The sequence below is a fragment of the Echinops telfairi genome, unplaced genomic scaffold (genome assembly GCF_000313985.2).
Source record: "Echinops telfairi isolate 266 unplaced genomic scaffold, ASM31398v2 ScPeMD7_7467;HRSCAF=8505_1, whole genome shotgun sequence".
NCBI lineage: Eukaryota > Metazoa > Chordata > Mammalia > Afrosoricida > Tenrecidae > Echinops > Echinops telfairi.
The window spans coordinates 22,229,611-22,248,449 of NW_022111368.1; the positions used below are offsets into that span (position 1 = coordinate 22,229,611).

General features: G+C 40.6%; 1 protein-coding gene across 1 annotated transcript in view; it reads right to left on the bottom strand.

The window, feature by feature from the left end:
* Positions 1-18,839, bottom strand: part of SLC9A4 (solute carrier family 9 member A4) — an 86,429-nt gene that overhangs the window by 11,140 nt on the left and 56,450 nt on the right. The window contains exons 7-9 of the mRNA XM_045283821.1: positions 11,221-11,317; positions 5,486-5,617; positions 4,667-4,754 (exon numbers count right to left, since the gene is read on the bottom strand). Of these exons, the coding sequence (XP_045139756.1) occupies positions 4,667-4,754; positions 5,486-5,617; positions 11,221-11,317 (317 nt within the window). The remainder of the gene's footprint in view (positions 1-4,666; positions 4,755-5,485; positions 5,618-11,220; positions 11,318-18,839) is intronic.

Sequence of the window (18,839 nt, forward strand, 5' to 3'; positions counted from 1 at the left end):
AAATATATATACTTACATATATGTGAAATGTTGTTTTTCATAATTATTATACAAAGATAAGCTTCAGAACCATTGAAATATAAATATGAAAATTAATCCATGCATATAGGTGAATTATATTTAGTTATTCTATAAAAGGCTTCATTAATCAGAATGAATGAAAATCTATAAATGGAAAAAGATATATAAAAGCTAAAAGATAAGTGTGAAGCCTGAGGAAAACTCATTAGCAACAAATATGGAATAATGGGTCTTTCAATAATATAAAGAAGTCTTCAAATTAGCTTAATAAAAACCAGCAAATAGAAAACAAGACCAAAAAATATATTGAGGCCCAAACAGAAACTTCCCTGAAAGAAATACAGTCGTCTATAATAATACAAAAATACATTTAAGCTCACTAAAAATCAGTGATTTGTATGAAAATTGAATATAGTGTACAAATTCTCATATCCTACAATAAGTCATTTTAAGAGTTTTAAGAGTTTTAAACAATCCAGTGATGGTAAAGGTTCTGGGAAATGAGAATTCTCATAGATTATTGATGAGGGGATAAATTATTGATGTAATGTTTTCAGAAGACATTGAGTAACTCAAATGTCTTCTGAAAACATTACAACTATATATAAATATATATATATATTATAATAACCTACAAAGGTCACTTCCAATATACTAGGAATTAATTGGTTATTAGTATAATGATTAGTCACAAGTAAGATTGATTGTTAAATATCATTGCTTTATATTTGTTAGAAATTAAAAATACTTTAAATATTTATTAATAAAGAATTGGTTAAATAAGTTGTGGTACTACTATATAAATGTTATTCAGTAAGCTATATGACACAGGACTGGGGAACATTTCATACGCATACAGAAACTAATCATGAGGTGGAGCTAATTTGATCAGCACTTACAACAATGATTACTCACTGCATATTTATTGACATGAAAATATGTACACAATATACAATTGAATGAAATAGGCAACTTATAAAATCACAAAACAGCAAGTTATACTACGCTACATATAAGATGATGCTTGTGCTTCTGTGAATTTTCGGTATCCAGTAGGGTAGGGATGATGCCCACAATTACAGAAGAATGTTTGCCAACATATTTATAGTGATTATATCTGTTGTGGCTTTAAGTACTTTTAGTGCTCCTTTTTATACTTTCCCCCATTACTTAGTTTTTATTTTACATCAAGTATATTTTTAAATTAGAAAAAGTAAAGCTTTATTTAAAAGAAAAAAATATGTTCAGCCTTCAAAGATTTAATTCTATACATTTAGTTTATCTTAAAGCTCTGCTGATGTAGTGGGCTGTTATGTCCAAGGTCAGTGGTTTGCACCCACCCACCACTCCACAGGAGATATATGAAGCCATCAGCTCTCATAAAGATTTAAAGTCTCTATGTGGACACCCTCCCCCCACCCCGACTCCCAACCCCTAAGAAGAATGAATTTCAGAGGACAGCACTGGGGCTACAGCTTGGGGAGAGGGGCACATCTGATTAGAGCACACGGGTGAAAGGCAAAAGGGTGGAGAGGGGGGAGTGGACATCCTGGCCCACCAAGCCCCAAGAAAGTGGCAGGGAGGAACCAACCCAGGGACAAGGGAATAACAAGTGAACTAAAATCAATGGAAGGAAGGTCGTAGGATCCCCAGTGTGGCTTAATCAAGGGCAGTGTAGCAGCGAGGAATTACAAAACCCGAATGAAGGGCGAAAATGATGGTGGTAAAGGAGGGAAGTTAAAAGGAAATAGAAGAAAGAACCAGGAGGAAAAGGACATTAATAGAGACCTAAATACAGGCATGTACATATACAAATGTATATATAATGAGAGGAGAATAGAACTATGTACTCATATCTATATGTTAAGAATTAATGTTGCAGATGGACATTGGGCCTTTACTCAAGTACTTCCGTAACACAAGAACCCTTTGTTCTAACAATCTGGTATTCTGTGATGCTCACCTTCCTGATACAATCACTGAAGACAAAATGGGTGCATAAGCAAATGTGAAGAAAACTGATGGTGCCCTGCTATCAAAAGATATAGCATCTGGGGTCTTAAAAGCTTGAAGATAAACAAGCGGCCATTTAGCTCAGAAGCAACAAAGCCCACATGGAAGAAACACACCAGCCTGTGTGATCATGAGGTGTTGATGGGATCAGGTATCAGGCATCTAAGACCCAGAACAAAACCATACCCAAGGTGAATGGGGGGCGGGGGGCATGGAGTAGAGACCCAATGCCCATCTGTAGACAATTGGACATCCCCTTACAGAGGGATCAGAGGGAAGAAATGAGCCAGTCAGGGTGCCGTATAGCACCGATGAAACACACAACTTTCCTCTAGTTCTTTGGTGCTTCCTTCACCCCACTATCATGACCTCAATTCTACCTTACAAATCAGATTAGACCAGAGCATGCACACTGCTACAGATGAGAGCCCACAACACAGGGAATCTAGGATAGATAAACCCCTCAGAGCCAACAATGAGAGAAGAGATACCAGGAGGATTAGGGGAGAGTGGGGGTGAATGGGGGAATCGATCACAAGGATCAATTTAGAACCCCCTCCCAGGGGGACGAATAATGGAAAAGTGGGTGAGGGGTGATGGAGGATGATGTAAGATATGAAAATAATAATATATAACTTATCAAGAGTTTGTGAAAGAGAGGGAAGAAATGGGGAGCTGATATCAGGGGCTCAAGTGGGAAGGGAATACTTTGAAAATGATGATCGCGGCATATGTGCAAATGTGCTTGACACATTGGAGGAATGTATGGATTGTGATAAGAGATGTAACAGCCCCCAATAAAAGTATTAAAAAAAAAAGATGCCAAGTCTCAGAAAACCAGAGGGATAGTTCTACTCTGTCTGATAGGGTTGTTATGAGTTGGAACGGACTCAATGACATTGAGTTTGGTTTCAGTTTTTGAGTTGAATTTGTATGAATTTCCAACATAATTTTAAATCTCAAAAATACTAGGAAATTGAAATAGATAATATAACATTTTATATATTCATTAAAAAATATATATCTATACATACTTACATATACAGGTATACTTCTTTCATTGAACTTTGCCTTATTGTCCTTCACAGATAATGCATTCTGTTTTACAAATGTTTACATATTCAAAGTTTCCGGCACCTTTTTATTGAATTAGTCCATTGGTGCCATATTCTGACAACATGCACTCACGTCTTGTCTCTGTGTCACATTTTGGTAATTCTTACAATATTTCAGATTTTTTCATAATACTATGATACCCTTAACACACTACAGTATACTGTAAACATAACCTTTACAATGCATGGGAAAACCAAGAATATCTGTGTGAGTCACAGTTGCATGATCTTTGTTTATTATAGTGGTCTGGAATTAAATCCCAATAACTCCAAGGTGTATGTGTGCTTGTGTGTATACTACCTGTTGCTGGTATATTAAAAAAAAAAATCAAAGACAAACTCAAGCTCCCTACCATCGAGTGGATTCCAACTCCTACCGATCCCATAGGACAGTAGAACTGCCGTTGTGGGTTTCCCTGATGGTAACCTTGACAGCAGTGGTTCTCAACCTGCTGATGCCGCTGTAATACAGTTCCTCATGTGGTGGTAACCCCCAGCCATAAAATTAGTCTCATTGCTACTCCATAACTGTAATTTTGCTATTGCTATGAATCATCATGTAAATATCTGATAGGCAGGATGTGTTTTCATGGTTACAAACTGAACATAATGAAAGCCTAGTGATGAATCACAAAAACAATATGCAATTCTATATTGTGAGATATTGATTTCTAGTGACAAATCAATGAAATTTTGTCTTCACTCTGGGTGCTTGTAGGTGGGTGCATCTGCATGTGGGCGGACTGCTTGGAGAGGAGACATCAGAAATGTGTTTTCTGATGGTCTTCGATGACCCTTGTGAGAAGGTCATTGGACCCCCAAAGGGGTCTCGACCCACAGGTTGAGAAGCGCTGCTTTCCAGGAATAGAACACTTGTCTTTCTCCCGGGGAGCAGCAGTGCTTGTGCACAGCCACTGGGCGGTGAGTCCTCTGACTCATAAGCACTGCCCCACAGGATGCCTTCCCTGGTGCTGATGGAAATCACTATTTTCTCTCTCTCTCTCTCTCTCTCTGTTATTAGAAAATCATTTTCATTACTCTCAATACCAATAATTTGACTTAAGAATTAGTTATTAAATGGAAAATATTTAACCAAGGCCTTTATTACATATTTTAGCAAAACTTAATCCACTTTGGAAAATTTGGGTACTATGTAAACTGTACATAAATTCTACAACTTCAAAGAATTGACCCTGTTATCCTATCAAAGGAGTCAATAAAGTTATGGTCCTTGGGCCATATCGAATCCATTGCCTTTTTCTGTAAGGCCTAAGAATCACAGTGGCATTTTTCAATGGCTAAAACTTCTAAAGATGAGTCCTATTTCATCATTAATTTAAGTTATACATTAAAATTCCATAATAAAGTTTGAATTGCATCATTTTTTTCTTGTTATTAGTACCTACACGTTGTCCTTGATTTTTACCATCTGATCTATAATCCATAGCATCCTACCTGATCCTTTGTAGAAAACATTTCCTAACCCGGCCTACAAGAGGACGACGCATGCGCATTACCTGGGAACTCCGCAGCCCTTGCCTCTCCCCTCGCAAGTTGAAGATCACTGTATGGAAAGGAGAGGTAGCGGATGTTTTTGGTTCCGGCCTGTGAGTAACAAACGGAGATAAAATGCAGAATTACGACAGTTAAATGTTTCACATGGCAAATAAGGTGACGGACATTGGTTGATCCTGAAGTATTGTGTTTGCATTAGTGCTTTCTGCACTGCTTCAGCCTTCGATGTTAATAACCTTGCTCGCCCACAGTAAAATGGACTCTCACGAGTCTCTCAAAGATACTAGCAGACGTTCACGAGCTTAGTGATTAGGGTCTACTCTAGACCAGTCTGCATATAGCAATCCTAGTCGTATTGGTGGGAGGTGGCTTTAAATAGAGCACATGCACACAGAGGGTTTGATGAAGAAGAGGCCCAGGTGTCTTGGCAAAAAGGTGCTTCTCCTCATTATCTTCCTGAGAGTAGAAATAAGCCCTTTAGAAACAGATGCTCTGGTCCCTGGATATTCTCCTAGAATGTTCAGTCTAAATGCCATAATGCCTGTCCCTGGACACAGCCCAGCGTGCCTGTCCTGGCCCCAAGCCACTTCTAAAATCCAGTTCACTAGCAAGTCTTCCATGGCCTCAAGTTCTGAAAGCCCAGACCCGGAAAAGGAGGTTGCACCTTCTTACTTGTGTGATTCTCTGGAAACAAGGGTCATTTATGATACATTCAAGAGTAGTCCACCCAAAGAGGCCCTGTACAGGAACGAGCCCGGTTATCAGGTAGTAAACATTTGCTCAGTAAACGAATGTCCCAAGACAGCCGTCCAAATCTGTACCGGCTTTCCCCATGGGAGACTGTGGCCTTTCCGCACGCTCTCCCTCCAGGTGTTCTGGCGACGGATCAGAATCTCCTTGGCCTGCTTCTCGCTCGATTGGGGTTTGAGGTTATATTTGTTGTAGGACAGGGTCTGCAGAAAGAATGGAATGACAAATACCTAAGGACATCTCCCAGGCGAACTTTAGCCTCAGGAGGTGACAGCAAAAACACAAAGCAACAAACACAGAGCAGGAAGTCTTTGGAGGAGATCTGGGCCCATTGCCGCCTATGAGAGATCAGCAAGCCTGATGGGCAGTCCCAGGGATTCAAGGTATGTGGCCGAAGGTCATCCCCGATGAGGGCAGAGCTCTGTTTGGAACCTGTATCTCTGCCTCTCCCTGAAACGAAGGCAAGTGTTCTCGGGCTGTATTCCATTTCTCTACTGCTCTTGCAACCTACCCCCACACTGGCTGCCTTACAGACTCATTTCCTCACCCCAGTTCTATTTTATTTTTAAATGCTAGAACAGTGGTTCTGAGATTTTTAGCTAAAATGTCAAAATATGTGGCACTTTGGGAATTCCACCAGGGTTATTTTTTTTAAACTTTGAAATTGAAGCACAGGAATAAATATCTACCATTTACCAGCATCAGCATCATCAATTCCAAAAGTTCTTTTGAGTAAAAGTGTTTGCTATCGTGAGGTGCTCGTGAGGAGGTTCTGATTCACGGTGACCTTATGTGCAACATAAAACATAGCCAGGTCACAATCACACAATGACTGATGTGTGAGCCCGCTGCTGCAGCCCCTGGGTCAGTCCACCTCATTGAGGGTCTTCTCTCTTTCACCGACCCTCGACTTTACAAGCTTGATGTCTTCTCCAGGCAGTTGTACCTCCTGCCGACCTGTCCAAAGTACATGAGATAAAATTTTGCCATCCCAGCTTCTAAGGGGCATTCTGACTACTTCTTCCAAGAAAGATCTGTTCATTGTTTGACAGTACAAGCAGTAGGCAATAGTCTTTGACAACAATCTATCTATATGTATATGTATATGTATATCTATATCATCTATCTATCTGTATATATATCTATATACATTTTTTTATTTTCAGATGTGGCAGATAAGGATTCCTGGTGGCACCGGGATCAGTGACTGAGCTGCTAACTGAAAGGTGTCAAGTTCAAAGTCACCAGACTTCAGGAGAATGAGGTGGCTACTTTTCTCTCTAAAGATGTATTGTCTTGGAAGCCTTATTCTGTCCTTTATGGAAGGTGAGGTCAGCAGCGATGTAATGACACAGGACAAGAGTGGTAGGTGCGAGATGCTGTGGTTTGCACCAAGTTTAAAAACAAAACAATGTTTGGCTCCTGGTCTTCAAAAAGCTTCCCTTAAAGGGAAGTCAAATAAACAAGTGTATGATATGTTAAAGTCAGTGATGAAGTCCTGAAATATGAAAGGAGTCACCAGAATATAAAACAGTGGGCCTTAATTCAGTCTTGGAGTGGGGAAGGTTTATTTCAGTGAGCTGAACTTCGAAGGAGTGGAACAAAATCAGAAAGAGGGAACATGTGAGCTAAGACATGAAACAACTGAGTGAGTGCAAGGGCCACCTGAGCAGAGCTAGGAACTGATTCATCATCATAGAAGAGTGAGTACAGCTCACAATGTAGTTGGAAAGGAGACCAGAGAGGCAGGGCCAGGCCACGGACAACCTGCAAAGGGCTGAGACACCTTTCCCAAAGCCAGGGGACTCCTTGGTGGGGAGACACCCTCTTGGGAATGTCAGGAGATATTCCATGGGGCGAGAAAAGAAGATGTTAATATCGCCATTTGTTTTCATCCTCTCAGCAAGTGTAGTTAAACTTCATTAACATTTCATCAATGGGTTCATAATGGGGCCCTCAGATGGTCCTTCATGAGATAACCGAGACCGAGGTTCCCGTCGGAACAGAGGAAGCTGTTTAGAACAAGGAGGGGTTGGCAGTGGCGTTATCGTTGTTTCATTAGCTTTCAGTGTATTGCTTGTGTTTCCATGTATCTACAAGCGGTTATTTGTGACCTTTTCCAAATAAACCCAGCCCCCCATCAGCATCTATTGTGACTCATAGGAAAGCCAAAGGGTGGAATAGAACTGCTCCTTCGGCTTCTGAGATTGCAAATCCTTCTGGGAGCACACAGCGTCATCTTTCTTCTGCTGAGCGTCTGTGGCTTTGAATGGCTGATGTTGCAATGAGCAGGCTAGTGGCTCATCCACAACTCCACCAGGACTCTGAAGTCTCACAAAATAGACAATTGTTTCTCAATGTTCCATAGACAAGTCATAGGTCTCAGACAAAGGGAACAAACAAACAAACAAACAAAATGCTAAACTGACCTTTCCCTTCTTCTCACAAGAAATGCTTTTAAAAAAATAGCTTTTTTATTGATGTATAATTCACATATAATACAATTCAATAGCTCGATAACATAAAGAAAAGTTGTACAATCACCACAGCAATCAACTTTAGAATATTTCCTTTTCTTGTCCTTATTGTAATTAGCTCCCCATTCCTGCTCCCAAAACCTCTCCTGTCATGCCCCCAAGAAAAGATTAATCCAAATCCCGTCTCTATAGATTTACCTATCCTGGATTTCATATCCAGGGAAGCATACCAAACAAAAACAACAACAGCAGAAACTAACAATAATAGCAAAGTAAAACAGATCAAAACCTCAAGTGAAAAGAAAGCCGAAAACACTAAAAACTAAAACAAACGTAAAATGGGTCAAAAGAGAGAGCAAAAAGGGCTCATGAGGGAGTGGGGAGTGGGGAGGGAGGGGAAAAATGAGGACCTAATGTCGGGGGTTTAAGTGGAGAGAAAATGTTTTGAGAATGATGTACATATGCGCTTTACACAATTGATGTGTGTATGGATTGCGATAACAGTTGTATGAGCCCCTAATAAAATGTTTAAATAAAAAAAAAGATAAGGTGCTAAATTTTAAACTGGCTGCATGTGCAATAATCTTTCCAATGCTCTTCTCATGACAGCAACGCTATTCACATCCTGGTCTAGGGTCAGAGGCAATCCCTGTGGGGACCTTTGGCCTTCCACCATCATCCGTAGCCTTCTATAAACCAGGTGTTCAAAGTTTAAGCTCTGATACTACTTCCTCCGTCAGATTTGGATTATAGTATTTACAATCTTTGGATAATGCAGGCTGATTTGCTGCCTCCACATGGACTTAGTCGATGCTTCATTTACATGGCTGTTTATTTGAAGACAGACCTTGAAGACCCAGTTATATTTTCAAGAAGATTTGGGTGAATGGATCTTCTGTTTTCCTCACATCGAGCAATCACAGATGTATCTGTTTCACCCATCTCTCAGGAGCATAGTCACTATGAGTCTGAGTCAGAATCAACTTGATGACAGTGAGTGTCATCAAGGAGGGAGCATAGTAGGTCTTCGTTTTCCTTAATTCTACTCATTAATGAAGAAGTTGGCGATTATGGTAAACGTTTTTTCCCCACTAAACCTCAAGTTCTAAAGGAGAAAGAACTTTGTCTTATTCAATGTAGAGTTTCTAACATCTGGTATCCTTCAAATGTGCATTAAATATTTGATAACAATGGAACGATTTATTTTCTTCTTTGGATGTAAGTAGCAATCTTGAGAGTCGGCTGATCATTAAGGCTGCCCAGAAATTACCAACCAGTCTTTGACCTTTCCTTGAGGTCTGGACGGAAGGCCATGTGTTCACTTGTAAGTTTAGAAAGAGTTTTTCTCAGCCTCTGTTCCCCTTGCGTTCCTGTACAACTACTTCTGAGCAGTCCCACAGAAAAGCAGATTCTAGAACCTACTCCAGAAATTAGTCCCTGCTTCTTCAGCAAGGAATGGCCTGTGCTAGACTTGATGAAGAGAAGGGGCCCCCATCAGGAGTGGCCAGAGCCTTCCAAAGTGCCAGACACAGAGGAGCCAGCTCAGCTCGGGGATTCAGCTGTTACCCAGCGGGAACGTGAACGCCTGCGCTCCTCCTGGCACGGTCCTGACTCCTCAAGTTTAAGATGGTGTTTTCCAGGGGCTAAACAGTGAGAAATGCCCCAACAGCCAGCCCTGGGCTGTGAGAAGCTAGTGGTCGCTCACCCAGGCTGAATGGCACCCGGATTGCAAATGGTCCACTGGCCACAAAGTAGATGTATTGAGTTACATTGCTGGGTTCAGTTTACCTTCACAAATGTAGGTAGACCATGACAGAAGTGAGGGGTCACATGACCTTTGTAAAAAATAAAGGTTAGAAATGAAAGATAATAAGGGAAGGATTGGGGAGCTTCATTCTCTTATCATAATAAAATTGCAGGCAGGAAGCAGAAACCCTAACTTTTTTTTTGTTTATTAATGACATTTTCCTCATTTCCCTACGGTGGTCAGCATTCAATACTTTAAACATAGTCTATGTGTTTAAACGTGGAGACAACAAGAACGTCGGATGCTGTATAGCTTAGATGCTCCTAAAGGCAGATTGAGTAGGAGCACAAAAGAAAAGAACAGTTGGCCACCTGGGCCCTTGTGCCAAAGGAATAAAATACAGAATGGGAAATTAACCTTACTTAGTGTATATTTGGGTGGAGGATCTTCATCTTCATTTCTGGACCTTTCCCTGAATATAACCTTCATCAACATGGAGAAAGGCTGAGTGTGGGGTGCCCTTTGCATCATCCTCCTCCTCACGGAACTGCAGGCGACTTTCAGACCGAGAAGTTTGGATCTACTTATCTGCAGCAGAATGCGATCGTCTGCCGTGGAATTTATTGCGAGCCTGCTATGACTGCTTCAGACCCCACCCCGATGGTTTGGGCTGGAAGAGAGGCTCATTGACTCTTCAGAAATGGGAAGCCAGACAACGAACACACTTTGAATTCGATAGGTGTGAGCACTGGTTAGGGGTTGAAATAGAAGTTCTTAATCTGAATTTGTTCTGTCTGAATTTGTTCCGTGACCTTGAACAGTGAGGTAACTAACTTCCCTGTTTTTTTGTTGTTGTTGTTTTTTTATACCAATTTCTTTGTCTCACCATGTCTATGATCGAAGGCACTGAACCCAAGGTCACAGTGAATTAACTTAAAATCATGCTGAGAAATTGTGATAGACAATTTAATCCACAGGCCTGAAAAACCTTGTGATTTAAACTTGATTTAAAGACAAGTTTAAATTTTATTTGAGAAAATAAAAGTTTCAGAAGGATTCACACATTTCCCCTTAGAAATATTCTTCCTACCTACTTTAGACTAGTTTCAATGACTAATTTCCACTTCATAACCTGCTTCTTTTGTGTTAAGACTTGTCTTTTCGATGTTGGACTCTTATCCATTTCAATTTTCTAAACTCTGTCGTGGCCAGTAACCTGGAAGCAACTTGGCTGCCATGAGTGCCCCGGTGCCATCTTCTGTCTGCGGTGCTGGTGGCTGAGTTTGGCTTCCCACCTGTCTGTCTGAAGGGAGGGGAGGACCTGACAGGTCTGGAAATTACAGGCTGGAGAGCGAGCTAGCGCAGCCTGACCTCTAGAGCCAGCCACTGGGTTTGCATTTCTTTTTGTGCCACACGGTCTAATTTTTTTCAGCAGAAACCTAACAATTGAGTGTTTGTTCTCTAAACAAAGCAGAGAGAAATGGAAGGCTGTCTTAAAAAGGATAACATAAACAGAAATTGATTCCTGGAGAACTGGTTCCAAGGACAGGAAGTAGGGATATTGCATGTGGTTTCTACGCACCCTTTGTCGAACTTGGTACATGTTGTGGGTCAGAATGTCCTTCATGGACTCCACATCTTCGGGGGAAAGCCTTTTGGTTCCTTGTATCCTCTGGACCCTGGAAACATCATTGGAAGGAATCCAGGCATTATTCTTCCATTAGAGCTAGAGGTGTGGAAACTTAAAGCTTGAAAGCTCTTGTCTTGATATAGTTTCTTATTGCTTTCATTATTAAATTGTATTTTTACAAAAATACAAAATGGATTAATCTGCTAAATTAAATTACATTAACAAATCACACTAAATTACATTAAAAATCCATTAAATTCATTAATAAATCTATGTGAAATATCAAAACATTAGCTTATATTATGATAGTCAAACCTCAAACTTAAACTTACAGCATGACATGCATGGTTCCTTAGCCTATACCTTTTTGTGTGGGGATTATTCTAAGTCCCTTTAAAAATTTATCAAGTGAGAGTTAATACATATGAGGGGGTATCCCCCCAAAAAACAGAAGAAAAAAAACCTCCACTGAGCAAAGCTTTCATGGTACACATTTGTCCCGCTAGACTCGCATTGAGCCACTTGCTCTGAGTTAATGCACCCAGTGGCATCACCTAGGAAGGTCCTCCCTGGTCACAGTGAATTTTTTTGTAAGAGTAGTTTTGCTCAAATCTTGTTTTTTGTGTGATGGCTGATTTCAAAGAACAGTGCACAGCTGTGAAATGTTGTTTCCTGCTCAAGAGAAATGCTACAAAAACTATTGTGATGTTGAACACAGCTTAAAAGGACAGAGCTATGGGAAAAATTCAAGTGTACAAGTGGTTTCCTCATTTCCTAAAGGTGAAATGTTGATGGATGGCAGACTTCATTCTGGATGCTCATGAATGTTCCGAATGGAGGGAAGTGTTGACAAAATGTGTCCACTTGTGCTTGAAGCCCGACAACCACTGAAGAGATGAGGAAGTTATCTGGACTATCTTGGAGCTCCGTTCAGCCAGAAGGATTTGGGAATTAACAGAAGATTTGGGAATGAGAAGAGTCGCTGTGAAATTTGTGCTGCGGGTGCTGACTGACCAGGAGCACGAGCGTCCGGTGGAAACATGCCTTGTTTGGAAAGCACAGCTCTGAAGCAACCCAGCATGTTTTCCCACGGTCATCACTGGTGACGAGACATGGCGCTATTCTTATGACTCCAAAAGCAAATATCAATCAAGCCAATGGTTGACACTATTGTCACCTTGCCCCCCAAAAGCTCATCAAGTGATATCAAAGATCAAGACGAGGCTCACTTTTTTTTTTTTATTGTTGTTTTGTTTGTTTGATGTGAAGAGGATAGTGCCTTTGGAATTCATTGTACCAGGTCAGACCGTTAATCAAGCTTTCTATTTAGAGGTTCTGAAAAGATTGCATAACAGTGTGTGGCCAAAAAAGGGCCTGATTTGTGGCAGATGGGGGACTGACATTGCTGCCACCACAATGTACCTGCTCAAGCAGCCATCTCAGTGTGCCACTTGTTGGCGTGCCTCTCTTGCTCCACACACATTATTCACCTGACCTCACTCCATGCGACTTCTTTTTGTTTCCATGAATGAAGAGGGACATGAAAGGACGGTGATTTGATGATGTAGAAAAGGTGAAGAAAAATCCAAGGGAGGTGCTGTCCGCCATTCAAACAGGTACGTTTGAAAAATGTTTCCAAGAATGGAATCGCAGATTTGACAAATGTACTATGTGTAATGGAGAGTACTTAACAAAAATAAGGTTGTTTTGTAAAAACACTTAAACACAGCTTTAAAAAAGAATCCATTTTGTGTGGGTGGGGTACACCCTTCTATATCATATCACTCCATAGTTCAATCATGTCAAGCTGTATTATACAATTGCTACCACAGTTTTCAACATTCTTTTCCTTCCTGGACTCCTTGACATCATCTGCCTTTATCCCCTCCCCACCACCACCATTGTGTCACCCCAAAACCCTTATTCTACTTGCTGTCCCTATAAAGTCTTCATCAATCCTGCGTTTCATATGCCAGAAAACAGAAAGACATTACACAACTTTAAGAAAGTGACCTAATGTCGGCAAGGTGAGCATCATAGAATGCCAGGTTATTAGAACCAAGTGTTCTTGCATTGAGGGACGACTTGAGTTGTGGTCCAATGTCTTCCTGCTACCTAATTCTTAACATGTAAATATACTGAGTTAGTTAGTTTATTGTGCCAACCTGGCCGATAAACACATGTGGGATTAAATGAAGGGTGGGAGGATAAATGACTCAGTAAGCTTCGCCTTTCGAGTTCTCGGGTCTCTTGCTTTCTGATGGTTGGACCAGGGTGCAGCTGCCTTAGCCAGTTGCTGCTTCAGCTGGCAAGGCTGACTTCCTGCAAAACATCCCCAAGGAGAAGCCACATGGACCTACCCCGATGCAGGCCTGGGTGCTGGAGCACCTGTGTAGAGACCCCTGCCAGCGCTGGGATGCTTTACACATTCAATGACTTGGCTTTCCTCCTGCAGTTGGCATAATTGTGTCTGTTTTGTGAGATGGAGGAGGACTTTGTGGATTGGAATTGAACATATGGATTAATTGGTTAATGTTGGACTTGTAGGCTTGGGCAGCACTGGGTTGGGATGTTTTCTTGATGCACACTTAACTTTTATATAAAACTCTCTCTTATACATGAGTTGCTCTAGATCTGAAACAAACCCTAATATGAAAAAAATGTATAACAAAACAAGTATACAGAAAATTGTGAAAAACGGATCAGGTCCAGCGTGCATCAAAGGAGGGATCAACTGACAAGATTTTGACTGTTCAAGTCAGGTTTAGCCCTTTGATCTTCTACACTCATCTCTCCAGTGGACTCTGTGTAGTAACCACTTTCCTCTCATCCCTCACGTATGAAGAGACGGAGATCACCGGTGGCTTATTTCCTATGTAGTTCCCACAAACGTATCTTGAGCCCCACTGTTGTCCATCGTCTTCTGAAAATCAGATTCTCACAATTTGGACTCTGATACTAATCCCTCCTTTGACTTCGGATTATGTGACTCACAATCCTTTGGTGACTGACGATGGCCTGCTTCTTCCATGTGGACTTAGTTGCTAAGTCGTTTTTTAAAAAGGGTTTAAGTTGGTAAAAAAGACCTGCTGTTTTCTTCCCTCAAGTTTGTCATTCACTGACACATTTTTGTAAAATAATACAAATCAATTATTAAAAATGGAAAGATACAGTAAAATACAAAGCAAATGCAAAATCAAAAGGAATACAATGGCTTAGCCAAAAGCCTACTCTCGCTTCTTGACTGCAAACAGGTAACAAACCTATCACTCATCAACACTATTCTACCCAGTACATTTTAAGTACCACCGATCCAAGGAAACGTTAAAAATTTTATGACTACATTTATCTTGGAATTTTTCCTTTTAGAGATTGTATCTTTAAAAAACAATTGTAACAAACTAGAGTCATGTTTACCAAGAGAAGTGGGTCATTTTCGCCAGAGGAACCTGTTCCGGTTCAAGCAATGAGCCCTGTTTATGACATTTTAGAAGCAGGAGGCCACTCATCACTGCAGCCCCGCCGCCCTCCACACCATTTCTTTCGCACAAGCTCCTCGGAGGTGCGCAAAATGTAGCCAGAGCACCACTGCCCTTGGACAGTTCAGAGTCATGGCATTGGTCAAGTTCAAAATTCTCATGTGACTAATGTGTTTGATTCAAACTTGACAGTTAACGACAGCAACACAACTTTTTGTTACAGAAATAATATATATTCACTGCAGAAAATTAAAGAGCTCTAGTGGTACTGCCAGGTATGCATTGGACTGCTAATTACAAGGGTGGTGGTTCAAGTTCACTAGATCCTCTGAGGGAGACAGATGTGGCTACCCGCTCCTATAAAGATATATAATCTTGGCGTTGCTGGGAATTATGATCAACTTGATGGCAGTAGGGTTCTGTGTTTGTCCTGGGTAGAAAATCTGAACAAAAAGTAGCAAATTAACTCCTCCTTTGAATATTATCAAGGAGCCACGGTGGTTAAGCACTCAACTGTAACCCAAATATGAGTGGTTCAAACTCACGAGTTTGTCGGAGGGAGAAAAATGTGGCAGTCCACATAATCAACCATAAAGATTACCGCCTTAGAAACCCTATCAGGCAGTTCTACCCTTTCCTATAGGGAGCTTTAAGTCAGGATCTACTTGACAGCAAAGGACTTAGTTTTTTTAATTTTAAAAAATACTATCTCCTCTATTAACATCTTAACATAAATTCTTTCAGAGCTACCCCCATTTCCCCCTGCTCCCCCTACACACACAACAACCCTTCTTCTTGCAGAAGGGAACTACTGATGGATTTAGTACCCGTTTATCAAAGGTTTTTGTATAATTGATCACAGAGGTGAATTATCATTAGTTTCAATATAGATCATGTTTTAAAATATGTTTTTCTAAACATTAGCAAAACATAGCCATGAATAGTAAGGAGTTATTCAAGTAATATATGATTGCAAGGGATTTTTAAGAGCTTGGATAATGGATATCAAGTTATGTCTGAATTTTATTTTGCAATGCTATCTATAGGCTGATTAATACCACTCTAAAAAATTACTCAAATCAGAATTTCCATGCTTCAGTGCTACAAAAATCACTCCTATTAATATTTTATTACCACCCTGGGTGATCTAAATGTCGCTAGGGTATTTCAACCTAACTGTTTAAATGTCTTACAAATAAAATGTATTCTTATTAAATACACCCCTCTACCTCAGCCCACCCCCAAACACTCACAATCTGGGCACACCTCTAGTGTATTCTACTGCTAAGAGAAACAGCTGAACAAATGGTTCCTCTGTCTGTGTTTATAATGAAACTACCAAAGAGGCAAGCCAAGGAGGCAAAGTTAAACTTGAAGTTTAACTAACTTGATAACGTGCACTAATGGTGCACTCCCTGATTTGTAATCGGTGACTTTCTGAAGGAACAGGACTTTAGGAAGGAGATTTAACTTCTCCTAGCTACTGTCTGGCGATAATAATACTAAAATTCCCAAACCATTGTCTTCCACTGATCCACACTGAGAAGCTATGGCGTGAAATGACGCAGAGGACTGGTGAGCACGGTGCAGGAGACCCCAGGAGCGCTCCACCAGGCTCTCCCCTCAGCCGCATGGAGCGCTCCAGGCACCGTCTTCTCATTTCACCTCAGAACTATTCGTATAGGGATGATAAAATCTTTGAAAAATTAAATCGGTCATAATTATTAGGCCACAAAAATGAAATTGGGAATGAAAAGAATTTCGTTGTTGGAACATTCAGAAAAAAAGAAATCTCTTTCAAAAAAACTCTCTCATAATTTTATGACTATGAACATCAAACTGGGAGCATTTGAATCTAAACAACTTTGAATAACAGGCTCAGAGACCTCTTGTTTTGTCCAATGTGATAATAATGGGAAAAGAAACTTCACACCTAAACACATTTTGAAATCCGTAATGGAAAAGATGGTTTATTTGTGCCACAGTATGCATCCTCCAGAGATCACATGTTACACCCCAACTCATTTCGAAGAACCCTCTCTTTGAATTGCTTAGATAACGGCTTAGGATCTGTTCTCTGTGGATGGGTAGCCCGTGTCTTTATGGGGAGGGCCCCGAAATGACCCCATTTAGAATGACTGAAGAGCAGGAGAGATGACGTCACTTCTCCCCATGACATACATAGTTCCAGTGCAGAAAGGAAATGATGCTCAGCTCAGAGTTCCAGGGTCTTCAGTATAAGAATGTATAAATTTAGACTAATAGCGGTCACCAGGTGGTCAATTAAAATGTTCTATGTGTACTTCACACTACTTTTAAAATGACATGGTAAAATTATCAGGAAGTTTGAAATATATTTTGAATGAAATATAACTTCTTATGCATCATTTTATAAGTATTTAGTATCCCTTTGATATTAATAAAAATGTTTAAGCACTAATGCTTTTAATTTTAGCTTTACTGGAGCCAAATATATCTAGTTAAAATTTGCCATTTTTGCTGTTTTTAGGTAACAATTCATCACATCAGCTATTTTTGCTAGGTTGTACTATCATCGCCACTTTCCATTTCCAAAAGGTTTTTATGTCTCTAAACAGAAACCCAGGGCCCTTTAGCAATAATCCCCATTTCCCACTATCCCCTGCCCCCCCACTCCAGAGACTCACAAATGCCTTTCTGCTCTATGCATTTTCCTCTTGTGAATATGCTCCTACGTGGGATCCATCACTATTTGTAATGTCAACACTTGTAATCCGTTTGAGTCTCTTTTATCTGACATTTATAAACGCTGACCACTCCCTGGCCAGATAGAATGCCTTAGATTTAAAGTGCGAATCAAAGTGCATACTCTACCAATTTCTCAGGGTTGGTCCGAGGGTCAAATAAGAGAAGACCCATAAAGACCATGGGTTTGAACATCATCTGCACTGTGCTGTCTACAGCTTCTGGGACTCACTCTCCTAAAACACACGGGGTTTTGGAAACTTAAACCCCTTCAAAAAACAATTGCCTCAATTTCTGAAGGAAAAAAATTAATGTGTGCTTTGCTGTTATCATCTCAGACACAACAATAAAAAGCGAACTAAGTACACACTTCTTTTTCCTCTTATTGTATGAAAGTATGTTGTTGAAAACGTTAGTGACTTTGATGTTAGGAGAGGAATTCCTTTTCGCTAGATGTCCTACAGATTTCTGTCAAGATCAAATAAGTTTAAATGCTAACCTCGTATTAAACATCAGCTTTTAGAAATCCCCTCTCCCAGCTAAATTAACTCACTGGTTTTGGCAATTGAAGGAAGAAAATCTCATCTCTAGAAGATTCTCTTGCTAATCTTGAATCTGTGGCTGAAAACTAATGGACTAAGCAAGGTGACCCCTTCCTAATAAAGCTGGTTTAAAAATTGACTTGAGGTCAGAAACTGGGCAACTTCTATGACTTATGTAATCTAATGCCAAGATTCATAATATGTTTAACCACATGATAGACTGATTCTCACTTAAGATAAATACTTCTACGTATCTGCATCAACTATTCACATAACCAGTAAGCTATCCAATCCAGGAAGTCCCTAATGTCCTAAACAGTCAGAACCTGGACAGCATCCAGCTAGCTCTACAGTACCCAGGTAGTTCCAGTTCATCCTTGGGTGAGCAGATAAAATTTGGGGGCCCAGATGATGCTCACCTCTTACACTTTGTGTTGGACTTGCTAGCTCCCTGTTCTGTATGATCGTATGCTTAGGCGGCAATTTGGTAATGACTTTGACCCTGTTAGAGTATTATCTCCAGGGTGTCAGGGACTGTGTCTGTGTCCACAGTGCTTGTGATAAAGAAACCAACCAAATCAAATCCACTGCCATAGAGTTATTTCCAAACAGCAATGCAATATAGGCTCCTTATAGGAGCAGACAGCCTCTACTTTCTCCCACGCAGCTGATAGTGACTGGACTCCTGTGTGATCTGCAGCCCCGTGCCTAAGCCCCAGCCCGCCACCGGGGCTCCTCTGGCACGTAACAGTAGTCCAAGAAGGAGTGCTGGGTCTAAAATCAAGTAAGTGAGACACTCACTCTCAGCACACAATGTAAGGGGTGG